This window comes from Melospiza georgiana, chromosome 10 (genome assembly GCF_028018845.1).
Source record: "Melospiza georgiana isolate bMelGeo1 chromosome 10, bMelGeo1.pri, whole genome shotgun sequence".
NCBI lineage: Eukaryota > Metazoa > Chordata > Aves > Passeriformes > Passerellidae > Melospiza > Melospiza georgiana.
Window position 1 is genome coordinate 5,702,108 of NC_080439.1, and position 22,636 is coordinate 5,724,743.

The window sequence follows — 22,636 nt, forward strand, 5'->3', positions numbered from 1 at the left end:
GTACTGTATTCCATGAGATTTTATTAATACTGCAAATTATTTTGCTTTTTATTACAAATTTTACTTAAATGTATAGGTGCAGAATAGAGGAAGGGCTAAGAATAATTTGCATAACTGTTTTTATAATTTCATGCGTACCTATTACTTTCTGGATTGTATTGCCAAAATGTTACAACTTTATACTAAACTCTTCCAGTGAATTATTGACTTCATTTGGCCAGAGATGAGCCATGTGTATTTTTACTTAGGGGAAGATTTAATTCAATTTTTGTTCATCATTTTAGCTGGAATTAGAGGTGCTATCAGCTGTGCAGACCTCTGGGTACCAGGCTATAGATGCTCTTTCCAGAATGTGATAACCTTTGAGCTTTGACATATCTGTATTTCATGTGTGATGTGTGATGAAAGGCCATGAAACTCTGTTCTATCACACCCAGCTGCTCCTTCATTATGCAATTTCTTACACATACTCTCAATGCATGAATGTACTTAATAGCTTTGGCACTGGGGCCAACTTTTAAAATTTGAAGCAAAGCACGTGGTTTGCAGAGTGTTTGGGGCAGCAGGGAGTGAACTTCTGTTTTCCACATAATTAAAAAATGAGCTGTGCTTTTGCAGGGCCTTTTTCTGTCTCTGTCTTGCTGGGCACATGTTTCCTGGGAAAGACCAGTGAGCCTCTCTTGAAGATGCAGTTTGCATCCATAAATTAACTATGAACATCCAAGGGCAGTTGCTGAACGCATAAATAATTGTGCAAACATGTAGTTTTGTTGTTTACAGAGCAGTGGATAGCGCCCTGGAGAAGCAGAGAGCCAAAGGGATGTGCAGAGCAGCAGCACACGAATGTAGATGGGCAGGGAGCTCATTTCCACACAGGCATCCTGCAGAAGCAAATTATCTTCATGATCTTCATGTTTGGGTATTGATTTTGCCTCAGGAAAAGTCAGTGTGCTTCCTCTCATACAAATAATGACAGCCCTGATTTTTGCTTTGGAGAATAGGTGAGGAAGGCATTGGGTCCAGAGGAATCCCTAGAAATCAACCTAGATACAACCTCCCATAACCTCTCAAGCCATAAGATTTCTGAGACAAATAACCACTGTATCTAATGACATATGTGTAGGTACAAATAAAAATGAAGATAAGAGCTACAGAAAGAGGTAAAAAGTTTATGAACTTAAGTACCCTGCTAAATACCCTTTCCCTATCTGAGGTTAATTCTTTAAAACTGGAGGCATGAGATTAGGTAAAACAGAAAGTACCTTTCCCTAGTATGAAATCTTTACTTGATTTTATCATACTTTTCAGGTACAGGAAAAAAATTATATTGTCTAAATAGTTTTCTAGTTCTCTAGAGATGAAAACCCCCATCTATTTCAGAAGAAACGATGAAATGTGAGCTTTCCTGTTCTACATTTCATTACTTGGTGTTAAATCTGATGTTTTCCTAGTCAGAAGTGTCTTATAACTTTGGCTGGCCTTTCCACATGCTTGGTTTGTGCAGCACTGATGACATATTGCAGACTTGGAAACTTTTCTGAAGCATTTACAAAGACAGGAATCTTGGCAAAGTTTTTGTATGGTTTCAGCTTGAATGTTGAGATGCAAACTCACACAGATACATTTTTTTAAAGGGTAAATACTTTCCTAAAATACCCATGTTCAGGAATCTACTAAAATTTCACACATCCTACACATCCAGAACAACTGTTGCTAGAATTTAAACAGTTTGTGTAGGGATACCCAAAAGCAGAACTGTTGCCTTTGGCCATGAATCCATACTTAAGTTACAGAACTGAACTGAAAGAGAAAACTTTTCCATCCTGTACTGTTCCTCTTATTTTAATTTTTAAACACTTATGTAATATTCTTGTGTTTTCTTGTACATGTGTTTTATGTGAGCACTGGGTACAGATTTAGAGGTTCCAGAATGTCCTCAATGATGTCCTGAGAGGTTCAGAACATTCTAAAATAGTAATGTACAAGACTGATTATCCTCTTACTTTGTTTTCACCAGAATTTATTGCTGCAAATGTGTGAGAAAAATGCCGTTGGTCATTCTTAAATGATGTATTTTTTAAAAATACTTGAAAACTCATCTTGAAATATTTTCCATTACTGCCAGTGCTTGACATTTAAAAATAACTTAGAACTTGTTCTATATTTTCTTGCAGAGTCCTAACAGAAGAGCTGAAAATCTTCCACGTTCTAAACACTTTTAGATCAAAGTGACTCTAAATAATTTTAAAAATATGTATTAATAGAAATCATCAGAGCATAGTCTGTTATCACCGTGGTTATCTGAGTATAATGCTTGGATAACTGATGGATTAAAATAAAATACTTCAGTAGTTAGGTAAGATTGCTGAGGAGTCACAAAATAAAACTGTGTATTGGTGGAGTTTGTGGTTCCTGTGTATTTTCAGAAGTGACCAGTAAAATCACTCATTCTTTGAAATACTTTACTAGACTCTGATTATTTTAAAGAAAATATACAGAAATGAATTAGTATCCTTTAAACAGTTTTAAATAAATTCCTGTAGCTAATGAGGGGAATGTCTTGTCAGAATCAGCATCTCTTATAATCACTGGGAAAAAAGGAGGGGATAGTTTATCATAGGTTATGAATTGTGAATTAAAACCACAAAAAATTATCTGTCAGATTGAACTTTCAAGATCTTTGCTATTAGAGATATTGCTGATTAGAAGTTGGTGTAAGGCAATTGCAGGGCTCTGCTCAGATGCTCGTGCAAACAGCTTTGTTTCCATGCAAGGAGCACCCTCAGTGATGTGTGGCTGTAATTGTAGCCTGAATTTTGTCTCCTTTTGCAGGCAGAGCTTGTTGATGTCCAGTATGGAACCATGGAAGACCTGATCCGGATTCAAGCCATCACAAACGTGACCAAAAAAATTGCACTTTTGAAGCTTGGACAATCACCTTTGCTTTATAAGGTTAGTTACACATCAGCTGAATTATTCATTTGGTGGGTTGCTTTTTTTTTTGCTTGTTTTTTTTGTGCTTCAGAGTACAAAAACAAAAGGTTTCCTATTTTCCCCAATAAGTCAGGACTTACGTTCAAATTCTTCCTCAGTACTCACCACTTTCACTCTGAAGTGCCTTTTATGTGTTAAGAACTGTTTATTTTTCTGTATATCTTGCAGTGCCTCAGTACTCTGCTGTATTTTCTCTGGGTACACTACAAGCCTTTTGACAAACAAAGAAATCTCTGAAAGAACTAATAAAGCAGAAGGGATTGTGTCTGGAGAGGGTGTACATGGGTGCACGTGTATCCATCCTCTCCAACCCTAGCTCTGGCAGAGAGCACAGAGCAGGAGCTCATTAATCCACTTTTGCACTAAACATAATAAACCACTCAACATGTAAACCACATTTAAACTCTAAACATCCAGTAAGTGCCTTCTGTTACAAATATCTTATAAACAAAATTGCTGCTTTGACTTTCAGAAAATACAGAAAGTGTAGTAGCTCAGTAAATGCTTAAACAATTCATTCCCAATTCACAAAAGCAATTATAAAAGAGCAGTGACTCCAAATCTTGCAGTTAAGTAAATCGGGACCTCCTCTGTTGGCCACAGAAAGCACAGCCAGGACTTCAATACAGATTCAAAAAATAACCACTTAATGTTTTTTTCTATAGGAATAAGATTTGTCTCAATAAAAATGCCATTTTCAACTGAGCAGCTTTAGCTGTTTGTTTAAATTATTTAGATGCAATTTAATTACGGCTGCGAAAGGTCAGTTGTCATTGCTGGGGCTCGGTTGTTGCCCATCATTTCCAGCAATAGATCTGATCCTGCATTTCACTGCTGACAAAGCCAATGAAACAGCAATCAGGGCTCATAAAGCAGGGGTTTGATAAAGATGTAAAGTTTGCTGTAGCAGCACTGTCTGTGAGATGGAGTTTTTACCAATTTGTGTTCCTGTGTACACTCACTGTGTCTGAATTACCAAGCAGCCTGAAGGAGGAAGGTAACCAGAAGGTGCTGAGGACAAGGCACATCTCAGGAGCTTTTTGTGTGGGTTGGCTGTAGCCTTGTCCCAAATAGGGGCTGTTAAATGGCTGAGGTGCATTAGCTACATTTCTGGTGCTCCAAAAGAATCAGCTTTGCACGTTCAGAGTCTGTTACACAGCACAAACCAAAGTGTGCTGTGATCAGGAGTCTGACTCAAATGTGTGCTCAGGGTCTGAGGTAAAATTGCAACCACCCAAACCTACTTCCCATGTTCTCCTCACAGAAGGTTTGCCATTTTTCTTGAGCCTGTAAACTACCCTTTTTTAGAGTATAATTTGTTTCTCTTTGGCAGTGGAATAATTGTAAGCTTTACTTTGCTCGTAACTATCAGTAAAGGTGTAGAAAGATTATCAGAAGTAGATTCTCCTTTTCTAAGGAATATTTGATGTGAAATATTGCCTTAAACTGCAAGTCCTGCTGGTTTAAATGAGCCCAGTATCTCTCTGCTGAATCCACTCTTTGTATCTTTTTCTCTCCCCTAATGTTTATGTTTCTGTACTTACTAAGTCTCACATTTCTGTTTCAGCTGATACTTCCCTCTCCCTATATTTTCCTTATCTCTGCCTTCCATGTGCTTGGTTTTACATCACATTAAAACAGGGCACTAGTTCATAAGAGAGCTGTGGCTATATAAACATATATACTTAGTGAGTTTCTTTCCACTTTTTGTATTTAACTTGTATTTTTCATGTTAATTTCCTTAATTTTTTCATTATAATTACTTTATATTATGCAAGTATCTCACTCTGGATTTGAGTCTTATTATTATAGACCCTGCACTGAGGTTCCATCTTCATAACAGTTTCTAATTATGTCTCTATTTTTCAGTTGTATCTCCCTTGCACAGTTATGCTTTTTCTCTCTCTCTCTTTACTGCTGTTTTTCGTGTGTGTGGTTTTTTTTTTCTATTTTCCCCTTTTGTGTATTTAATTTGCCTTTAAAAAAACGTTTGATTGTTCTTTTTCTCTCTGCTGAATCCTTTGGAAAAAAACCTGAAAGAAATAATAAACTACTGCTGGCAGAAAAAAAATCACCATGAAAACTGAACAACATTTCTTTTGTTTTTACATCATATTAAGAGAAAGGATGTTCTGGTAGAAAAGAGTGTCATGTTCAGGGGGCTAATTTACAGAACTAAGTCAAAGTGATGGAAATTTGAATATTTGGAAATATAGTTATATAAATGGCAGTATTTTTGCAGTGTAGATTTAGTTTATAGAGATTGGATAAGGTACAAAATTGGGGGAGGATTAAGGTTGAAAATAATTTGGAGCTTGTACTTTCAGTCTTTCCGGCTGTGCCCATCTCTCATATCTTTAGACACTGAAAACAACAGAGTTAAGAGCTTGGAATAATTTGAAACTGGAATGTAAAGGGAATTTTGAGTAGGCAGAAAAGCCTGAAGTTAATGTGCTGTTAAAATATGCAGTTTAGTCTTAAACATGAGTAATTCTGATTAAATTCCGCAAGGTTCATAAATTTAAGCTGCTTTGTGAGAACGAGATTTGCAGAAATCTGACCTGGAGTTATTTTTGCAATTGGATATGATTTTCAGATTTCACTGGGAGTGTTGTGTTTCTGTTCCAATGGATCAGAACCTGGTTTCTGGTCAGGATGAGAGGGGCAGCAGCCCTGGCAGTGGCACCTGCCCAGAGCCACAGAGACACATCCTGATCCCTTGAGCTGGACCTTTTCAAACAAAGAATGTGTTACCTCAGCCACATCATAAATTACAGCTATAAAGAGAAAGAACATGGACCCTACCTTTATAGCAGGGTATCCACAAAAGCAGTGAGTCTGGGGAGGGGGAAAAAAGCCCAAAACAAAATAAAAACCAAGTAGTTTACATTGCTAAAAAATTAAATAAAGATAAAAATGTGTTATGTATTTTATATATATAAAAATATCAGAGTAGAGCAGGGGCTTGAGAAGGGGTTTTCACCATTTTTGGTGCACTAAGATCAGCTAGTGAGCAAGACTCTGTTATAGATTAATATAAAAAGTGAGGGGAAAGGAATGGTAGAAAACCTTCAAGGAGCAGGCAAGAGTATTGCAAAGGCAAAATCCTTTTCAAATGCAGCTGAAAGGTTCAGGAATTTACTACTCCCAGCACCTGGAGTGGCAATTTCCTATAGCAGGACAGACTGAGGCAGGGGGCTGAGCCGTGGGGCACCTGGGGAGCACTCGTGGGACAGGGAACTGGGCACGACCAAGTCTTTTTGGTCTCATTACCCACAATAATTCACAGTGCTGGAAAACTGACAGAAGGAAAAAATTCAAACTGTTTCAACAGCTCCTGAAGGGATCTTGTGACTGGTCTGAGACACTTGTAAGATCTGGGGATCTTACAAGATGCTGCAGAATAAAGAGGGGGCTGGATTAAGGAAGAAGGAAAGTTTTCTTAAGCAGGGAGCTGAAATGAGACAAATGCAGAAGTGAGGGAATTGCCATGAAAAGGACACATTTTCTCATACCTTGAGATTGAAGGTGCCTGTCTCCTGGTGCCCTGGCTAGAAGGAAAATTTGTGTTTTGGTGGAACTCTGGTTATTGGGGTCACTGGTGAGGTTGAGTAGCCAGTCAAGGAGGTCACAGCAGCCTCCTGGTGCCCTTGAAGCAGGAGGATCTATAAATGTGGCTGCTGAAAGATGGGGAAGTTTATTCCCAGTGATTAAGCAAATCACTCATGTGGTGTAGAGCACCTTCTTGAGAAAAAGCACCTTGAGCTGCCCACTGTGTTTGCAGGCAACTTATTCTAATTGTGCAAATGTGTGGTGGGAGAGAGGTTGGCAAAAGCACCTTGGTATCACCCAGCCCCTGTGCCCTGGAGCCCGTCTGAGTGTGTGCCTCTGCTCTGAGCACGCTGAGGAAACCAGAGGAGGCTTTTCCAGGGAGAACTGCACAGTGGTTTCAATATCCAGCCTCTGGAAATGTCATTACCAGATTCAATTTTTGAAAAATGTTGTGTGTCTTGATCATGATTTAATCTTTAGGGGTTGCAATTCGTGAAAAAGCCATAATTTTTGTCTTAAATTAACTTTTAATAGAGTAACAAAAGCCCTGAAGGCCAAACCATTTCATCTTTAAAATGTTCACATATTAACATTTTTTCCACATCCATTAAATGAAGATGTTGTTCTACTGTGTAAATATCTGTATTTATTTTAATAATTTACTGCCTTCATAAATATTCATAAAATTGCTTTTTAACTGTCATAAAGTTTAGGAATGTGGAGACTTGGATTTTTATGCAGAGGTTATTGGCAGGCCCTTACAGATAAGGGTTTGCTAAATAGAAAATATTAAAGATTCCCAGAATAAAGGTAATTTTGCAAAATGGTTCAATTTAATAACTGTGTTAATTTTAAATAAGTTTACTTTAGAAAAAGTAATTTCACTTTTCTACAATGTCTACATTGTTTATTTCCTTGTTCCCTCTGGTACTTTTTATGGCTAGCACATACAATTGTGAAGATGATAGTTTGCATTGTAAATCTCCATTTAACGAGGACCCTCCCTTTCCTTCCATCCCTTCCTCCCTCCCTAGAGATACACAAATATATGTGTGTATGTTTATATACATATATACAGTGTGTGCATATAAATATACAAATAAAAACTATAGTAAAACCCCAAACATTTTAAAGGGAACATAAACACTTGATATGCATTTAATTATTAAGGACACTGGGGTTTTGGTTGGGGTTTTTTGTGACCTTTTTTTGGGCAGTAAAATTTTTTCCAAGGCTCCTAAAGTCTTTATATACACACATTTCCCCATATGAGTGCCATGGGACTTTTAATGATATTAAATCCCTTCCTAAAGCCCTTCTCAAAAAGTCAAGCCACAGATATAGGCAGCATAAATAAAAATTATAGAAACATGTAAAACTATACCTGGGGATCTGGACCTGAAGGGATTATCTAGTAACATCCACTGGATGTTACAGCATCCTGTTTTTCAGGTTTTCTCTTAAAATCTCATCTCAACTCCCAAAATCCTGAGTTTCTTTTGATAGTCCAAACCGAATTCAGGTTGATTTTTTCAAATGGTTGGTGCAGAGTTTGCTAAGTAGCCAGTTTGTATTTGCACAGGGTATGCTAGTTCTTATGTTGTCTTGAAGGAAGCACTAGTGGCTTTGTGATCCTTTTTCCTTAGCCTTTGTCTCCCCTGAATTTATCAGAGATTCTCTCCTTTGAGTTAGTTGCTTTTATTCTTTATCCTTTTTCACTTCCCCCAAGGACTAGATTTAGTGTACTCATGATCTTAACCTTCCCCTTCCTCAAACAGCCTCTTTAATCTGTGAGATATCACACAGCCCAAGGAATGGTCCCATTGCATTTCTTCTCTACGTCCTACGTAAGCAAATTCTACCTAAGCCTTCTAAAAATCTGCATAATAATAATAATAATAATAATAATAATAATAATAATAATAATAGTAGTAGTAGTAGTAGTAGTAGTAGTACCAAAAAGGTGTTCATATAATTGATTCACACTCATCAGTCCTGTGTTTTGAATGATTCTTTCTGAATCTCTTTCTGATTTTTGATTCATGGAATTCTGCAGAAGCTATTTTGCACTTTAGTGAATACTGAAAAATGTTATGTTTGTTTCAAAGAAAGACCATTGGCCTTTCTTCATCAGAAAGTGAGACATTTAAGACAATGGTAGACACAGTGCTCAGTTATATTCCTCCTTCTCTGACTGATAGCAGTGCTTTCATGTTCCTTTTGAACAGAAGGAACAAATCATAATAATTAGAGAAGCCTGGAGACACCCTGCCTCCATATCATAAATTTGATTTGGGTTGGCTGGGCTAAGAAATGCACCCCAGCCCACTGAGGAAATGTACCAGAGTTAAAAAACAAAGTCTCTCTGCACAGGTTTATGACCTAATGCTTCATCCTGAAGTCTTATCTTAATTGTTTATTGGTAAACTTAGTTTAAACACAGCTGGGAGGAAAAAAATGAAATTACCAATTGTGATGCATTTTCCCCTCAGTGTGAGGGGAAAGTACTGTGGGAAAGAAAATCAAGAAGTTCTACCGACTCGAGAAATCTGTAGTTGATGACTAAAAACCAGTCAAATAGGAAGTCCCAAATGGCATTTTTGTATTTCTGATTGGAGCCAAGTCACACTGAGCTCCTGTGTTCAGTTCCTAGAAGGCTGTTAGTTTCCACAGTAATTTTTAGCTGAGCATGTCAATTTTTCTCCAACTTCATCCAGCATTTGAAGGATGATGTACTGTGACCTGTGCCACCTAAAAGTGAAACAGAGCCAGGGCAGTTATAAATCCAATCTCTATCTGTCCGCATGAGTATGAAATAGTTGACAAAAATTTGCTCTCTTATCCCCTTAGTCAAGTGCACTGCAGTAAATTAAAGAGGGAATTCTCACTCCACATTTTACAGTAGAAATGGGAAAAAGTAATTTGCCCTTGTAAGCAGTAAGAAGAATATAAGGGTGGGGTAGGAGAAAGGAAATGGATGTCTGGAAGGAAGCATAATTACAGCACAACTTGTCAATATTCTCGAGTAATTAACATTTTGTTTGTATCAGTAAAAGGACTTGTGGTTATTAATCATTTGCTTTTTGCTTACAAACCCCTGGATTTGATTGCATGGAAATAGAGGTGTGCTATTAGCAGAGTAAACAAGGGGAAATGTAAGTTAGTGACCAAAAGTAGGTATTGATTATTCTGCATTTCTGATGCCACACAATTTTCCCTGAATGTTTTGAGAAGGCACTGCTGGTTTGCAGACCTGTGTTCCTAGCTGTTGTTCCTATTCTCTCTTTCTCTTCTGTGTCAATACAGAAATTTCTGAAGTCCTGCTGGTGAATCAAACACTGAATTCTTCCTGATTTGAACAATCCTGTTCTCTTTAGTAACCCTAAACACTTATATTTCTCTTGGGGAAGTGATTCTAAATATTCATATACTCAATTGGCTGTTTAATTGCACATTTGCTGCATGTATTGAATGTATCCTTTGAAAAATTAGCCCAGCTCCCATAATGGATTGCTCTTTCCTGAGGGGAAAGTGTTATAGGAGATCTCCTCCTTTTAGTGCAATAAAATTGAGTGAGACACTAAGTGGCTTCCATTCAAACATGGACAATGGCTGACTCATAAAGAATTCATTGTGGGGTCTTCTGAAGCCCTTGTCTGATTTTAGAGGTGTGAAACTCAAGCATAATTTTCTTTTCTATCAAGCCCTTAAAAAGTGAGTAGTAAATGCACTCATCCAATTTACTGTGTGAGCGCTATGTCCTGATAAATGGTGCAAAGTCAAGTGAAATGGATTTGCTGTGAGGCAACTGTTCAGAAGCAGAGCTGAGCAAAGACATCCATTGCCTGTACCCTGGATCCACACGTGTTCAGCTACCTGTGTGCAGGGCACTGGGAAACACCACTTTGTCTTTTCTTCAGACAATCCAAACCTTTTCCATTCGCTCTTCCTGCACAGCACTTGGTCACACTTCTGCTTGTGGTCTTGGCCCTTCTTTTGTAGCTTGTCTAAGGAATTATTTTTCCTACCCAAGCTGCAAATTGAGCTGCTCTTTTGCATTAGTTGAGCTTGGATTTCACAAAAGGGCCATTGACAGACAAATTATCTGGGTCTTTTCCCAGCTCATGTGTTTTCCAGCACATTTCAACAACAGCTGAGAGAGGAGGGAAATAAAATTGAAGATGCATGAGCTTTGAGGAGGGATGAGAGGTGAATGGATAAAATCTCATCCTGCCAGGAGAGATCTACCTGACTTTGGGTTCTTTCAAGGTGTCAGACACTGGACTGGGTGAAGCAATGCCAGAAATCTTCAGAACTTCCCCCTCCAACAGCTTTGCAGAGGAGAGGCAGAGACCAGCATGGTACATCCTGCTTATATTTGATATTTTCTGGAATAATGATCAGAGGAAAAGGTCATCTTTTTCAGCCAACAAGTGTTATATAAGTACTGCCCTCATTCTGTAGTGGGTTTGACTTGGATGGCACGTTCTGTATGGCTGGTTTCTTATTTTATTAGGGAGAAGTTATGATTCTTCTCTGACATTTTGTGCTCTTTTAAGTCTTTTCTCCTCATTTCAGAATGCTTCATAGCAATCAGTTTATTTACATACCTGTGAACTGAGAAACTGGGTTGAAAGGTCTCAGAAGTCACTATTCTTAAGTATTTATGTAAAACATGATTTAGGAGATTACAGAAGTAAACAGTTCTACTCCTAGAATCAGTATTTTATTTCATAAATCAGGATGTCAAAGATTACTCAACTGAAGAATGATTTTCATGCCTTATGGCTCTTAAGGATAACCTTGATTTGATTTTTGCATTGGTTCTGTGCTTTAGAGACTCAACTCTGAGAACTTCACAAAATCAACACTTGTGATTTCTGCATGAAAATATGAATTCTACCTTTCAAACACACCTGTATTTTGTCACGTGATCAGAACTTTGACTAGAAACATGGACTTGCTGGATGCTGAGATCCAACTTTTTAATTTGCATCCATGAAATGAGGGATATATATTTATATTTCATATTCTATAATAACCAGCCTATGGAAATTTTTTATTATTTTCCCTGGGATTACTTGGATTGCTCCTTTCAGATTGTAGCTGGATTTTGTGAAGCATAGATGGCTAAAATATGTAACTGCATGTCCTCCCTGGAGAGGGAAGAGGTGGCTTTTAGCATTAAATTTGTTAATTTTCTCTTTGACTGCATAATGCCATGGAACACCAAAGTCAAAATTCCACTCTTAGCCATTTGGGCCTCTGGATGCCTGTGCATTAATTTGAAAACAAAAACACCAAGTCCATCATTACAAATATAATTGGCACCCTCTTTGCAAGTACAGCAATAACCACTTGGAATATTTTGTTTCGATTGCCAAAACATTAAACTAACCTTCTGTGCAGAAGGCAATTCTACCACAGTGAACATATTTTCACTTAACAGGAGAAGATTGTGCATTTCAATATGAGAACTCAGGCATTTTAATTTCCTCCTTAGGTGTCAGTGAATAATTCACAAACAACATGTGCAACAAAGTTAGACTTATGTTGTTTTCTCTTGATCTAGGCCTAACAAAATGGCAGCTTCCTTTATATGTTATCCTGCTACATTCTCATGTTTTAAAGTGAGTTTGGTTTTTGTATTTGGCTTCTGGGGTTTTTCTTGGTGCTTTTTTGTTTATTTTTAGTATTGAACATACTCTCTCGAGAGCAATTCTCCGTATTTGGAGTTGTACTCATTCAAGGTAATTTTTTTTGTTGGTTTTTAGTTTGGATATTTGTGTTTTAATTGGTTTTTTAAAGTGCGGATTGGGATGCTTTTTGATATATAGGTTGTTGCAAATAAAAAGATTCTTGAACTTGTTTATGGTCATAGGTGAAGAAAACAAAAATCACATGATCACAGTCACTGGAACCTTGAGGAAAAAAAAGTTGGGGACTACTTTCCTTGATTGACTTAAGGTGCAAATTTTCGTTATTTGTTTCAAATTTCACATTACTTTTACACTTCAGATTTCTCCAAAAATCACTCTCTTCATCAGAAAAAACACCCTTAACCAACAAACCCAAACTCTCACAAAGCTGCCCAGAAAAGCTTGGTAATTGTGAAAACATGCATGGGCTGAGATCTGTCAGGGCAGCTCAGTTATGTGGAGATGCAGGTAATATTTCAGATGGAGGACAGTGTTTGCATTTTGTGGTGCTGGAGGAGTGCCTGCACTGACAGCTGAACCTGTTATTTACCTTTTCCCCCTGTCAGTTATTATGCAGGCACAAGAATTCTCAGCACACAGCCTCAGAGGTGACCTTGAGGTGACCTAGAGGGACCTCCCTTGCAATAAGATGGAAGCATATATTTCACTTCTGAGTCAATCTTGGTTTTCCCTGGAGTGGGAATTGACTATATTGCCTCTTATATCAGTATTCAGTTATATGTGATGGGTTTATGTTATAAAATGTCCACTGGGGAGCTGACCTGACAACTCATTTCAGTCAGGCCTCCACTGTAATCTCAGAGGAAAAATGATAACATTTAATCCACTTAACCACCTGGGCATGTCCCGTTCCTGTTTCTCATATTAGAGAGTATAAGGAAAAAAGGCAAGGCCAAATCTACTAGTTGAGACTATTCTTGGATTACAGACTGAGGAAATCTTTATGAGACATTGGAGTTTAATTAGTCTGGAGCATCTGTGTAGAAATTACTGTCCCTTACCATGGTAAGGTGCTGCAATGTTCCTTAAAAAAGGGATACAAGGAAGGCATTTGGAATGCATTAGGAGAGCTGGGATCTGGCCTCCTCTTCCTCCCTAAGAACAGTCCCATTCCAAGCAGAATGTATTTTTTTCTTGGTTTGGAATACCTGAGAGAAGTCCAAGTATATTGCCTGCACGGTGCTTCACACCTGACGTTAGTGGAAACATCTTTAAAAGGTGATATTTGCTCTATTCGGCAAAGTGGGGCTGGAAATTAAATACTTATTACAAAGTATTTAATTTAAATTTCATTCCTTTTCAGTGTAATGTTATTCTTTAAAAAGTAGCCAATTAGGAAAGGTTAAGATATTAGTATTAAAAAAAATATGTGGAACTGTCATACACAGAAATCTATTTTGCTGTGGCATCTGTACATACAATAGAATATGTTTGCAAATGCCTTTTGTTTCCATATATTCTTTTTCAGAAAAACTTGAACTCTTTGGAAATGCAAAATGACTCTTACAAAAAGTGTAATATTTTTAATGAATTATTAATTTAAAGGATAATTTACTAATTTTTACTATTTGCAAGTATACCTTACTGAATGAACTTTGATGTGCACACTGTACAGATTCACTGAAAGTTGCAAGGACAAAATCTGACACTGTCTCTCAATGTGCTTTATTTTCTTTGAAGGTGAAGTCATTTCAAGGCATACAGAAACTTCAGGAAATAAGATTTGCCTCTGACCTGCCAACAGTGCAGAATTGTTCAATACTTGGTGATACCAGTGGTAACAGGGGAAGCGTAGATTAAATTGCCTATTTCTCCCTTTTTCTGTTCTCTAGCAAACAGAATAAAACTACAAATACGTTATTTAGTTTCAAGAAAACCTAAGTTTTCATATCCAAATTAGCTTGATTGTTAGTACAAGAGATCTTTCTCAGTAAAATGATCAGCTTGATGCAGTGAGGTTTCCAGAAGAATATAGAAAAACACCACTTTATGTTAAAGCACATTAAAACTCCCTTTATTTAATATAAAAACCATACTTAAATGCGTTGCACGTACATTTTGCAGAACAATTCCCCTTCAGCAAAAGTAGCCATGGGTGGTGTTTGATCAGGTAAAATCTCACATGACAATAAGGTCACGGCCACCACATGGCGCCTGCATTGTTGAGATCCTGTCGCCATGAGCTGTCGTGGTGAAGTGCACACGAGTCTCTCATCCAGACTGATCAGCCGCTCAGTCTTCTGTCAAGAAGTTCTTATTGACCAGAAAAATCTCTGCTCCTTTCTTTCACTGTGAGAACGTGTGAGCAATGCCCTCTGTCAGCCTGATATCCTTCCTTGGCACAGCCTGTGCTGAAGGGAAGAGGATGGGTTGCAAAGCAAAAAGGAAATAATATTTTTTCCCCTGGTATTCTTGGAAATTGCAGTCATAGGTGTCTTGACTCGCTGAAGTGGAGGATATGTCTGGAGCAATTTAATTATAATCATGACTGTTCTGTGAAATGGGATATTTCAGTTCTGAGTCTGTTTATCTCTGCAATAGCTTTTGGTGATGAAGTCCTCTATGTGGATGCTTAAACATTTCATGATATAGAATTGGACATTGGAAAGCAGGTATATAAAACTCTGCTAATGCTTTACCATTTATTAGGAGGGAAGAAAAAGAAAGAAAGATATACAAAATATTCCAGCTTCAATCTAAATCTGAACAGCCCAGAGTAACTGATGTAATTCTGAAGGTACCACCTGCACGCTAAATATTTGTCTTCACCCTTTAGGGTATTAGAAAGAGATTTTTTTCTTTTCTTGATCTCAAGATTAATGGATAGTGTGATGACTTCTTAACAAATCTGTGCTCTTTAAAAAACACCCAAACAAATTTTAAGCTTTTATTCTATTCCTGAATGAAGCTGGTTGGTTGAGCTAGTCTCATTGTCAAGGTGTGTTACATGATAATTTTTTTAACCTCTGAAGATGTTTCTAAATGATGGGGAAAAAATGTCTTTAACATTACTATAATCCTGTTCTCTAATTTAACTTGAGCAGAAAAAAAAAGCCTAACCCAACATGAAACATGGCACCTCAAAAGAGTGTTTTCTAGAAAATTTCTCTTATTTTGTTGAAGAAAAGATCTTAAATGGTAAGCCTGGAACTTAACATCAATGACTGTGAGATGAAATTGATGTAAATATTTTTAAGACAGCCTTCAGTGTTCAGTTGTTTACCAATTATCAAAGATTATCATACTGGGAGCAAAGAGTTGTTCAGGGTTTTACTGTCACAGCTGCCTCTTTACCCAGTATCTTCATGGAATGGAACAGATCATTCTCCTCAGAAATCTTGTGTGAGAGGACAGTTTATTAAATGCTGGCAAAAACTCAAAAAGGTAAAATTGATTTTAAAACCCTTGTCATCCTGCTCTAAGTATCTTAACTGTGTAAGCTCTTGTTGGAAAAATGAGTATTAATTAGTTTCTGTTTTAATTGTGTCTATCGCTACAATTAGCTTTCTTTGTGTACTTTGTCTATTTTAGGATTAACCTTTAGTATTTGCTATGAAAAAGAATCATAACAATTATATGTATATTAATTTCCCATCCCCTGAGAGAATTAGGTTCATACACAGTGAATCACAGAATAATTTAGGTGGGAAAAGACCTTTAAGATCTTCAAGTTCCCTCTCCAAACCCACCACTAAACCATGTCCCCAAATGCCACATCCACACATCTTTTAAATCCCTATAGGGATGGTGACTCCACAGCTTCTGGGCAGCCTTTCCCAATGCTTGATAACCCTTTTGGAGAAGAATTTTTCCTAATATCTAATTGAAACTTCCCTGGTGCAATTTGAGGCACTTTCCTCTCATCTAGTCACTTGTTATTTGAGAGAGGAGACCAACAAATAAAGGTCAGGAAGCCTGACTTTGAGTTTCTTACCAATTAAGGGTTTTTGACATTGAGGCTGCTTCTTTGGTGTGAAGCTGATGCAGTTAAATGCAGGCTTAGGCACGAGGATTTCAGTAACTACCAATTTTCTAAACAGAATGGATAGAGATGCATTTTCCATTAAAAAGTGATGCAAAAGTAAGCTTGCCCTGTAACCCTGAACTGGCTTCCTTTTCACCTTTTTAGTTAGAAGCAATAGAAAGTACAAAATTAGTCACCACTGTCAGTTGACAAAGAGAAGAAATTAATGGCTGAGAACAGAAATTTCTGTTTGTGGGGTTTTTTCACTCTGTCTCTTTTGCAGACTTATTGCAAGAGAAAATGCTTGTTGTGAACTTGGAAATATTCCTTTATTTTCTGTAGATTTCTGTCCTGGGCTAAACACCAGGGCCTGTGATTGTGGTCTTCATTCTGTGTCAGCCCATTAATTGATTACTTTGACCATGCATTAATTTATGTAGTGTAACTTGGTGTTGAGATGGACCTTTTGTTTGGGTTTTTAGGTTGGAGGCTTTTGGTTTGGCATTTGTTTGATTTTTTGTTGGTTCTCAGTTCGTTTTTTTCTTTTCCCCCAGAGTGAAGTTGTACATTCTTTAAAGACTTTTTCTGCAAGTTCTGTCTTAGGAGTTACAGTGCTGTAACAGATGTTGATTGATCATGAGTTTTATTGTATTTCTTTTTCATTCATCTTCTAACTGCAGTATTCTGTTTGTCATTTAGAAAGTTTAGTGGAGTTCTAGGAGCTGTAAGTGGTGCTAAATCTTTTCTGTGGGCCCATCCGAGGGAACTGTGTTTTTAATGTACAAGGTTTCAAAAGATATTTTCTTTTGGTCTTTCCTTTCCTTCCCGAAAAAATTGTCAGAGAAAGACAGAAATAATGTGCTGTCAATGACCTAGTTGAAAAGTGTGACAGAGCAAGGGTTTTACTACCACATCTTTCTTAACCACTCTTGTATGACCTTGTTTTGTTATTGGGGTCTTCCTTTCCTAATCACTGCATGGAAAAAAAATCACAGTGACAGCAAGTTAGACCTATTTTTCACATTTTATATTTTTCAATTTATTTTTTAAGACAGGAGAAGGACATAATTTTGGATTGATGTTTTGGAACTAATTGTAGACTGGTGTTACTGAAGAGGAGCTGGGTGTTGTTGGTTTGGCTTTTATTTTTTTTTTTCCCCCCTAACTGCTGGTGAATGAATGACTTTGTAGTGCTTTGTGACTGCCAAACTAATCCAGCTGCCTTCCCTGTTCTCATCAAGTGCTTCAACCTTGGACCTCCTTCATGTAGCTCTTTCTACTATTTCATTTTGGTGAAATGGGCTATTTAGTAGGTCACAGGAGGAGGCAGAGCTCTGTTTTACTGATGTGCTGAGTGGAAAGCAGTGAAAGAGAAAGGACCTAGGAAGACACAAAAGCTGCACATGTTGGCTTTTTCAGCTGTTGTATCTTTTGTGTGGATTGCCCACAGTTGTGCTGTACCAGGGTTATATATAAAGTGGTGCTTCAGTTTATTACATATTCCACTTTAAACCTTGATGTTCAGTAGGAAAGATGCATTCATGATATGGCCTGTGTAGCACAGTTCATGAGTAAGTTCTTGTGGAAAAAAAAAAAAAATCTAGTTTCTGAAATGTCAGTGAGGAAACAAAATCAAGACTAGCCTAATTTTTAATTTTGGAATTTCTAGGGAAGCTTAAGAGTGGAAATCACTACTGATAATTTATAAAGAACTTTTATTGCTAAGGTTTGTAATAACTTCTTTAATATTTATAGTTCTTGAAATGACTTTATGCACTGGGGCACATTCTTTACGATCACTTCTTTTATCACTCCTAGTTTGTGACTGTTGTTCTAATAAGGAAGATAAATAAGTTCATTCTGAGTATTGATTTACTTAAAGGCATGCTAACGAAGTAGTTAAACACTGCTCTTTTCCATAAATGAAGCTAAAATATTCATTAACCAATTAATAATATTCAGTTTTCCTAGTTGATATATAGATATGCCTGAGGCATACATATAGCACACTCTATATCTTTATATGTTCTACTTGGAAACATAAAATTAAATAAAATGTAAATTTAAAAATACATAATGATGTTATGCAATCTCAAAAGAGACTGTTATATTACATCTAAGGCATTATTTTAAAAGCATGAAACCTGGATGCAGCGTAATAGACCAGGAAAGAGTTGAGCAGGGAGTATGTTTTGTACTTAACAAAAATCCAAAGCAAAAGGCTAGAATTTTCCAGTTCTGTTAATTGGATAAGAATTGTGAGAATAATAAAATAAATGAATAGATGTTGGTTTTGCACAGGTCCGGTGAAGGCAGCTATTGTTTTAACAATCTAACAATTGGGGGCAGCAAATGAGCCTTAATTACAAATCTCTGACTGATTGCTGTGTGGGTTCTGAGAGACTCTGCTGATACCTTGGTGGATCCCATACAACAGCTGCAGTCTTGGAGCTGGAAAAGTCATAATCCTACTTTTATCTTGGAGATAGAAGGATGGCTTGGGCTGTTTTCATTTCAACACTGCCAACTTCCAGTGTTGGTTCTGGAAAATACCTATTCCAGGTACCCCAAGGATAGTTGAGAAAAGACCATGGAGAGAATCAAAGATTATGAGTTTACCCTGCATATGAGACACAGTGAGGGGTGTTTATACAAATCAGGGATTTCCCTTGCTCTCTGCTCATCTTCTCCCTTATTCTTGCTGTTATTTTGAGGGAGGTTGGAACGAGATGAGCTGTGAGATCCCTCCCAAGCCAAACCATCCTGTGATCCCATGACCGGGGTCTCTGCAGACTGGGAGCCTGCTGCTGGAGCCCAGAGTGAGAAGAGAAAGATTGCAGAGTGCTGAGAGCCCCAGAGGTTGGGAGCAGGTGCCCCAAATGTTTCTGGTGAGCAGAGTGGCTGCAGGCACAGGGGAGCTGCAGCCATCCCCATGGGGATACTGCTTTTTGTGGGCTTTGTGCCCTGAACAAGGTGCAGAAGGGTGAGGGGAACCTGAAATTGCAGCTTTCTGGGGAAGAAGTGCCCTGTGCTGGGAATAATGTTTGAAAATCCAGTCTGCTGATCTTAATTTTTCTAGTGGTAGGAAAACAAATAAATAAGAAAAAAGAAAAAAATTAGTTAGGGGACATTGTCAGATTTGACTTTGGTCTGTGGCTCTGTTGGCAGCTCAGTGGATTTTGGATTAAAAGTTGGGTAGAATGCATAAAATCCAACAAAGGGTCTAATCAGTTTATTCTTGATGATTTAGCAAGATTATAATTATATCTTTGTGTAATTGTTTTTTGTATGATGGAGCTTCAGCTTTATTCTCTCTGTAATAGAGTCTAAACATAGACTGGAATAACCATAAACATAATCAGAAACAAGTTTCAGTGTGAACAGGGAAATGCTGTTGGCTTTCTGGAGGTTGCTCATCTGGACATTCATACAGCCTGTTTCTTTTTAATGTTTACTGAATGTTTAATGATACTTATTATGCATACAGAGTTCCTCTACATGCTTATTTAGGAGTGAGTAGTATTTCCTGAAGATGTAGGAATGCAATAGCAATATGAAAGGCTTTATATTATATACTCATCAAATAATGGAGCTTTTTTTTTCTGGACTGTAAGCAATTCAATTATTTTGTTTCTGAAATAAATTAAGTAAAGCTTATTGAGTCCAATCAGCCCTTGTTTCTAGGGAATTGTAGTTCAATTTCATTTTTAATTAGATTGAACATTGTGAATTTCTTAGCAGTGGTAAGCAAGATCTGGCAATAAAATATGCACTCAATTTGTATTAAAAGTTGCTAAAATCTAGTACAGGGAACTGGCAGTATATCTGGCTTATGTTTAATTGTCCAAATATCCTATTGTGAAAAATTCCATTTTTAAAAACTGCTGATGTGTAACAAATTACTTTTCTTTGATAAAACTGTATAGAAGATGAGCAGGCAGCAAACAGGCAAAAGTATGGGACAGAACATTCAGTTCTTGATAAGGTTAATAGCACATGTAGGAGCAGGATGTTAAATTTTTTTCTGTGCGAGCATTACAGAATTAAACCAAGATGATTTTTGGCTTGGAGAAGAAGTCTCCAAAGGTTTTTCCTCAACAGCCACAGCTGTCCAGAGTGTGGATTTCCAGTCAAACCAGCACACAACCAGCTTGTGACCAGTGTTCATTGAGAAGTCTACTGTCCTTGAATAGCATTATTGGGAGAGGAATGTACTTAAAAATATAATGGATGGTAAACTGATGGGCAAAGTTGGTCTTACCCATCACTGCCATTCAGCCCCATTGCTCAAAGGCAGATTTTTGTGATTAACATTGTAGAGTTTGTTACCCTTCCCTTCTGCTTTCTTCCCACAATCTGTAGGACATCCAAGAAATACTAAAGGAGACTCTCTCTTCCCTAGAAATAATTTTCTAGATATTAAAAAAAGGACAAAAATTTGAAAACTGAGAATTGTGAAAGCCAATTTTAGTTCGAAAAGTGATTACAGAAAATGTCTTAAAAAAATCTTAAGATATACTTGTCAGATTCTTTCCACAAATAAATGCACTTCATGTTGTCGTTTCTCTGGTAGTAACTACATCAAAGTCTTAAGGTCTTGACATGACACAGAGCAACTCTTTGATTTTGAATTGTTCCTATATATGTCCCTGTATGGCAGGAAGAGTTTGATAAATTCCTTTGCAATATGTTTTCCCCCTTCTAAGACCTTTATGGCAATAGCCTGTCATTTATGAGACCGCTGTGTATGCATTTATAGCTGTTGGAAGTTTTATGCAGCTTAATCCCTTTCCCAGCCCTGTTTGTTCAATATAACAATGATGCCATTCCTCAGGCAAGGACGGAGTTTGAGCTGGAAAGGAAGGATGTGTTTCTTTTTATGGTCCCCATTAAACTGGCTGCATCCTCCATCCCTTTTACAGCCTTAGCACAGCACCTTGAGGGTTGATCAGCAAAAGCCAAAACCTCTTCAGACAGAGTTTTGCCACCAAATTCCTTTGAACATCCCTCAATATTTGTGATGGGGAATCCTGGAACATGATTAAACATCAAGTGCAATATTAAAAATACAAGGTGAAACCAAACCTTACTTTATTAAGAACTTGCAATTTGGAAGAGTGGTATATATATGTAGATATGTATATTTAAGTGGGGTTTTTCCACCTTGAGTTTTGTTTGTGTTACCAAGCCCCCTCCAAATGCTCTCTATTACAGTAGATAATAAGTAGTAGAAGATAGCAGCATCTAAATATAATCACAGCATCTATACCTTACTTTTCTGCCCAGTCTGCTGCAGAAATAAAAAGATACTGTTTCAGTGGGATCCTTCAACATGTTTAAATGTGCCAATGCTCTTGCTTAATAATTTTACATAATGCCAGTTAGCCATATGAGATGAGAGATTCTTTCAAAGCATCATGATTTTAATTGGGACTTCAGCAGAAAAGAGTAATTAATATCTGTTAACCTGTCCAGTAAAGCTGTGTCTCAGATTAATGAACCCTGTCTTTCACATGTTGCACTATGAATTGAAAAGTGCAGCAGTTAAAAACTGATTACTGTTATTTGTCTAATTAATGCTGATCTTTGCACTGAAGTATAATGACAATGGGAGATCTTTAAAAGCATTAATATATTTGATTTTACCCTGAATAATATGTATTAGGTTCAAACATGTATTTTTTCATGTATTTTTTATATACTTTTTATTTACTGATTAGTTTTTCTTGATTTTTGTTTCCATGCTTCATATGTATTCTGGCTTTGAATATAAAATTCTGCATGCATTTTTGTGAGGTTTACCTGGAAGGGACAGAGAAAAGGGGATCACAATTATATACAGATATAAATAGGGTATTGTTTCTTACTTTACTGATTGTAATAAACAGTGAGATTGTGTATCTGCCTTTAGGAAGAGTTTTGGCCTCAAGTTACATGGAGGAGGTTCTATTTTAAAGTAACAACATGATCCTAAATTAACTTTGCTGTCAGTAGCTGACACTTAAAGGCCTTTGTTGACTAATGAACTGTAATGTCATTAACACTTAGGCAGCCATTGTGTAAAATACAATCTTTGCAATTTTGTGTGCAGCTTTAAAGAGATTTAAGTAGTGTAAACTGCCATTTAAGTGTTAAGCACTTATAGAGTCTTAAGATTTTTTTTTGTGTAAGTGCTTGTAGCCGAAACATGTTTTATCTCTTTATTTAAGGTTCTGTTACTTTGCCAGACACAGACATATTTTTGATCTAGAAAAACCTTCAAAAACCTCTGAGAAGTTTCAGTGGGGACCCTAATATTATCTATTAGTGTGATTATCTGTGTACAGAAGTGAGGATACACTTTCTGTAGTGTGAAATCCATTCTGAAGATGAGAACTACATTTTTAGGCACTTTTGACTTCAGACA

General features: G+C 37.1%; 1 protein-coding gene across 1 annotated transcript in view; it reads left to right on the forward strand.

Annotated features, from left to right (window-relative positions):
- The window catches only part of NAALADL2 (N-acetylated alpha-linked acidic dipeptidase like 2), a 401,015-nt gene that overhangs the window by 242,797 nt on the left and 135,582 nt on the right, over positions 1 to 22,636 (forward strand). Inside the window, exon 5 of the mRNA XM_058031067.1 lies at positions 2,833 to 2,952. Coding sequence (XP_057887050.1) covers positions 2,833 to 2,952 — 120 coding nt within the window. The remainder of the gene's footprint in view (positions 1 to 2,832; positions 2,953 to 22,636) is intronic.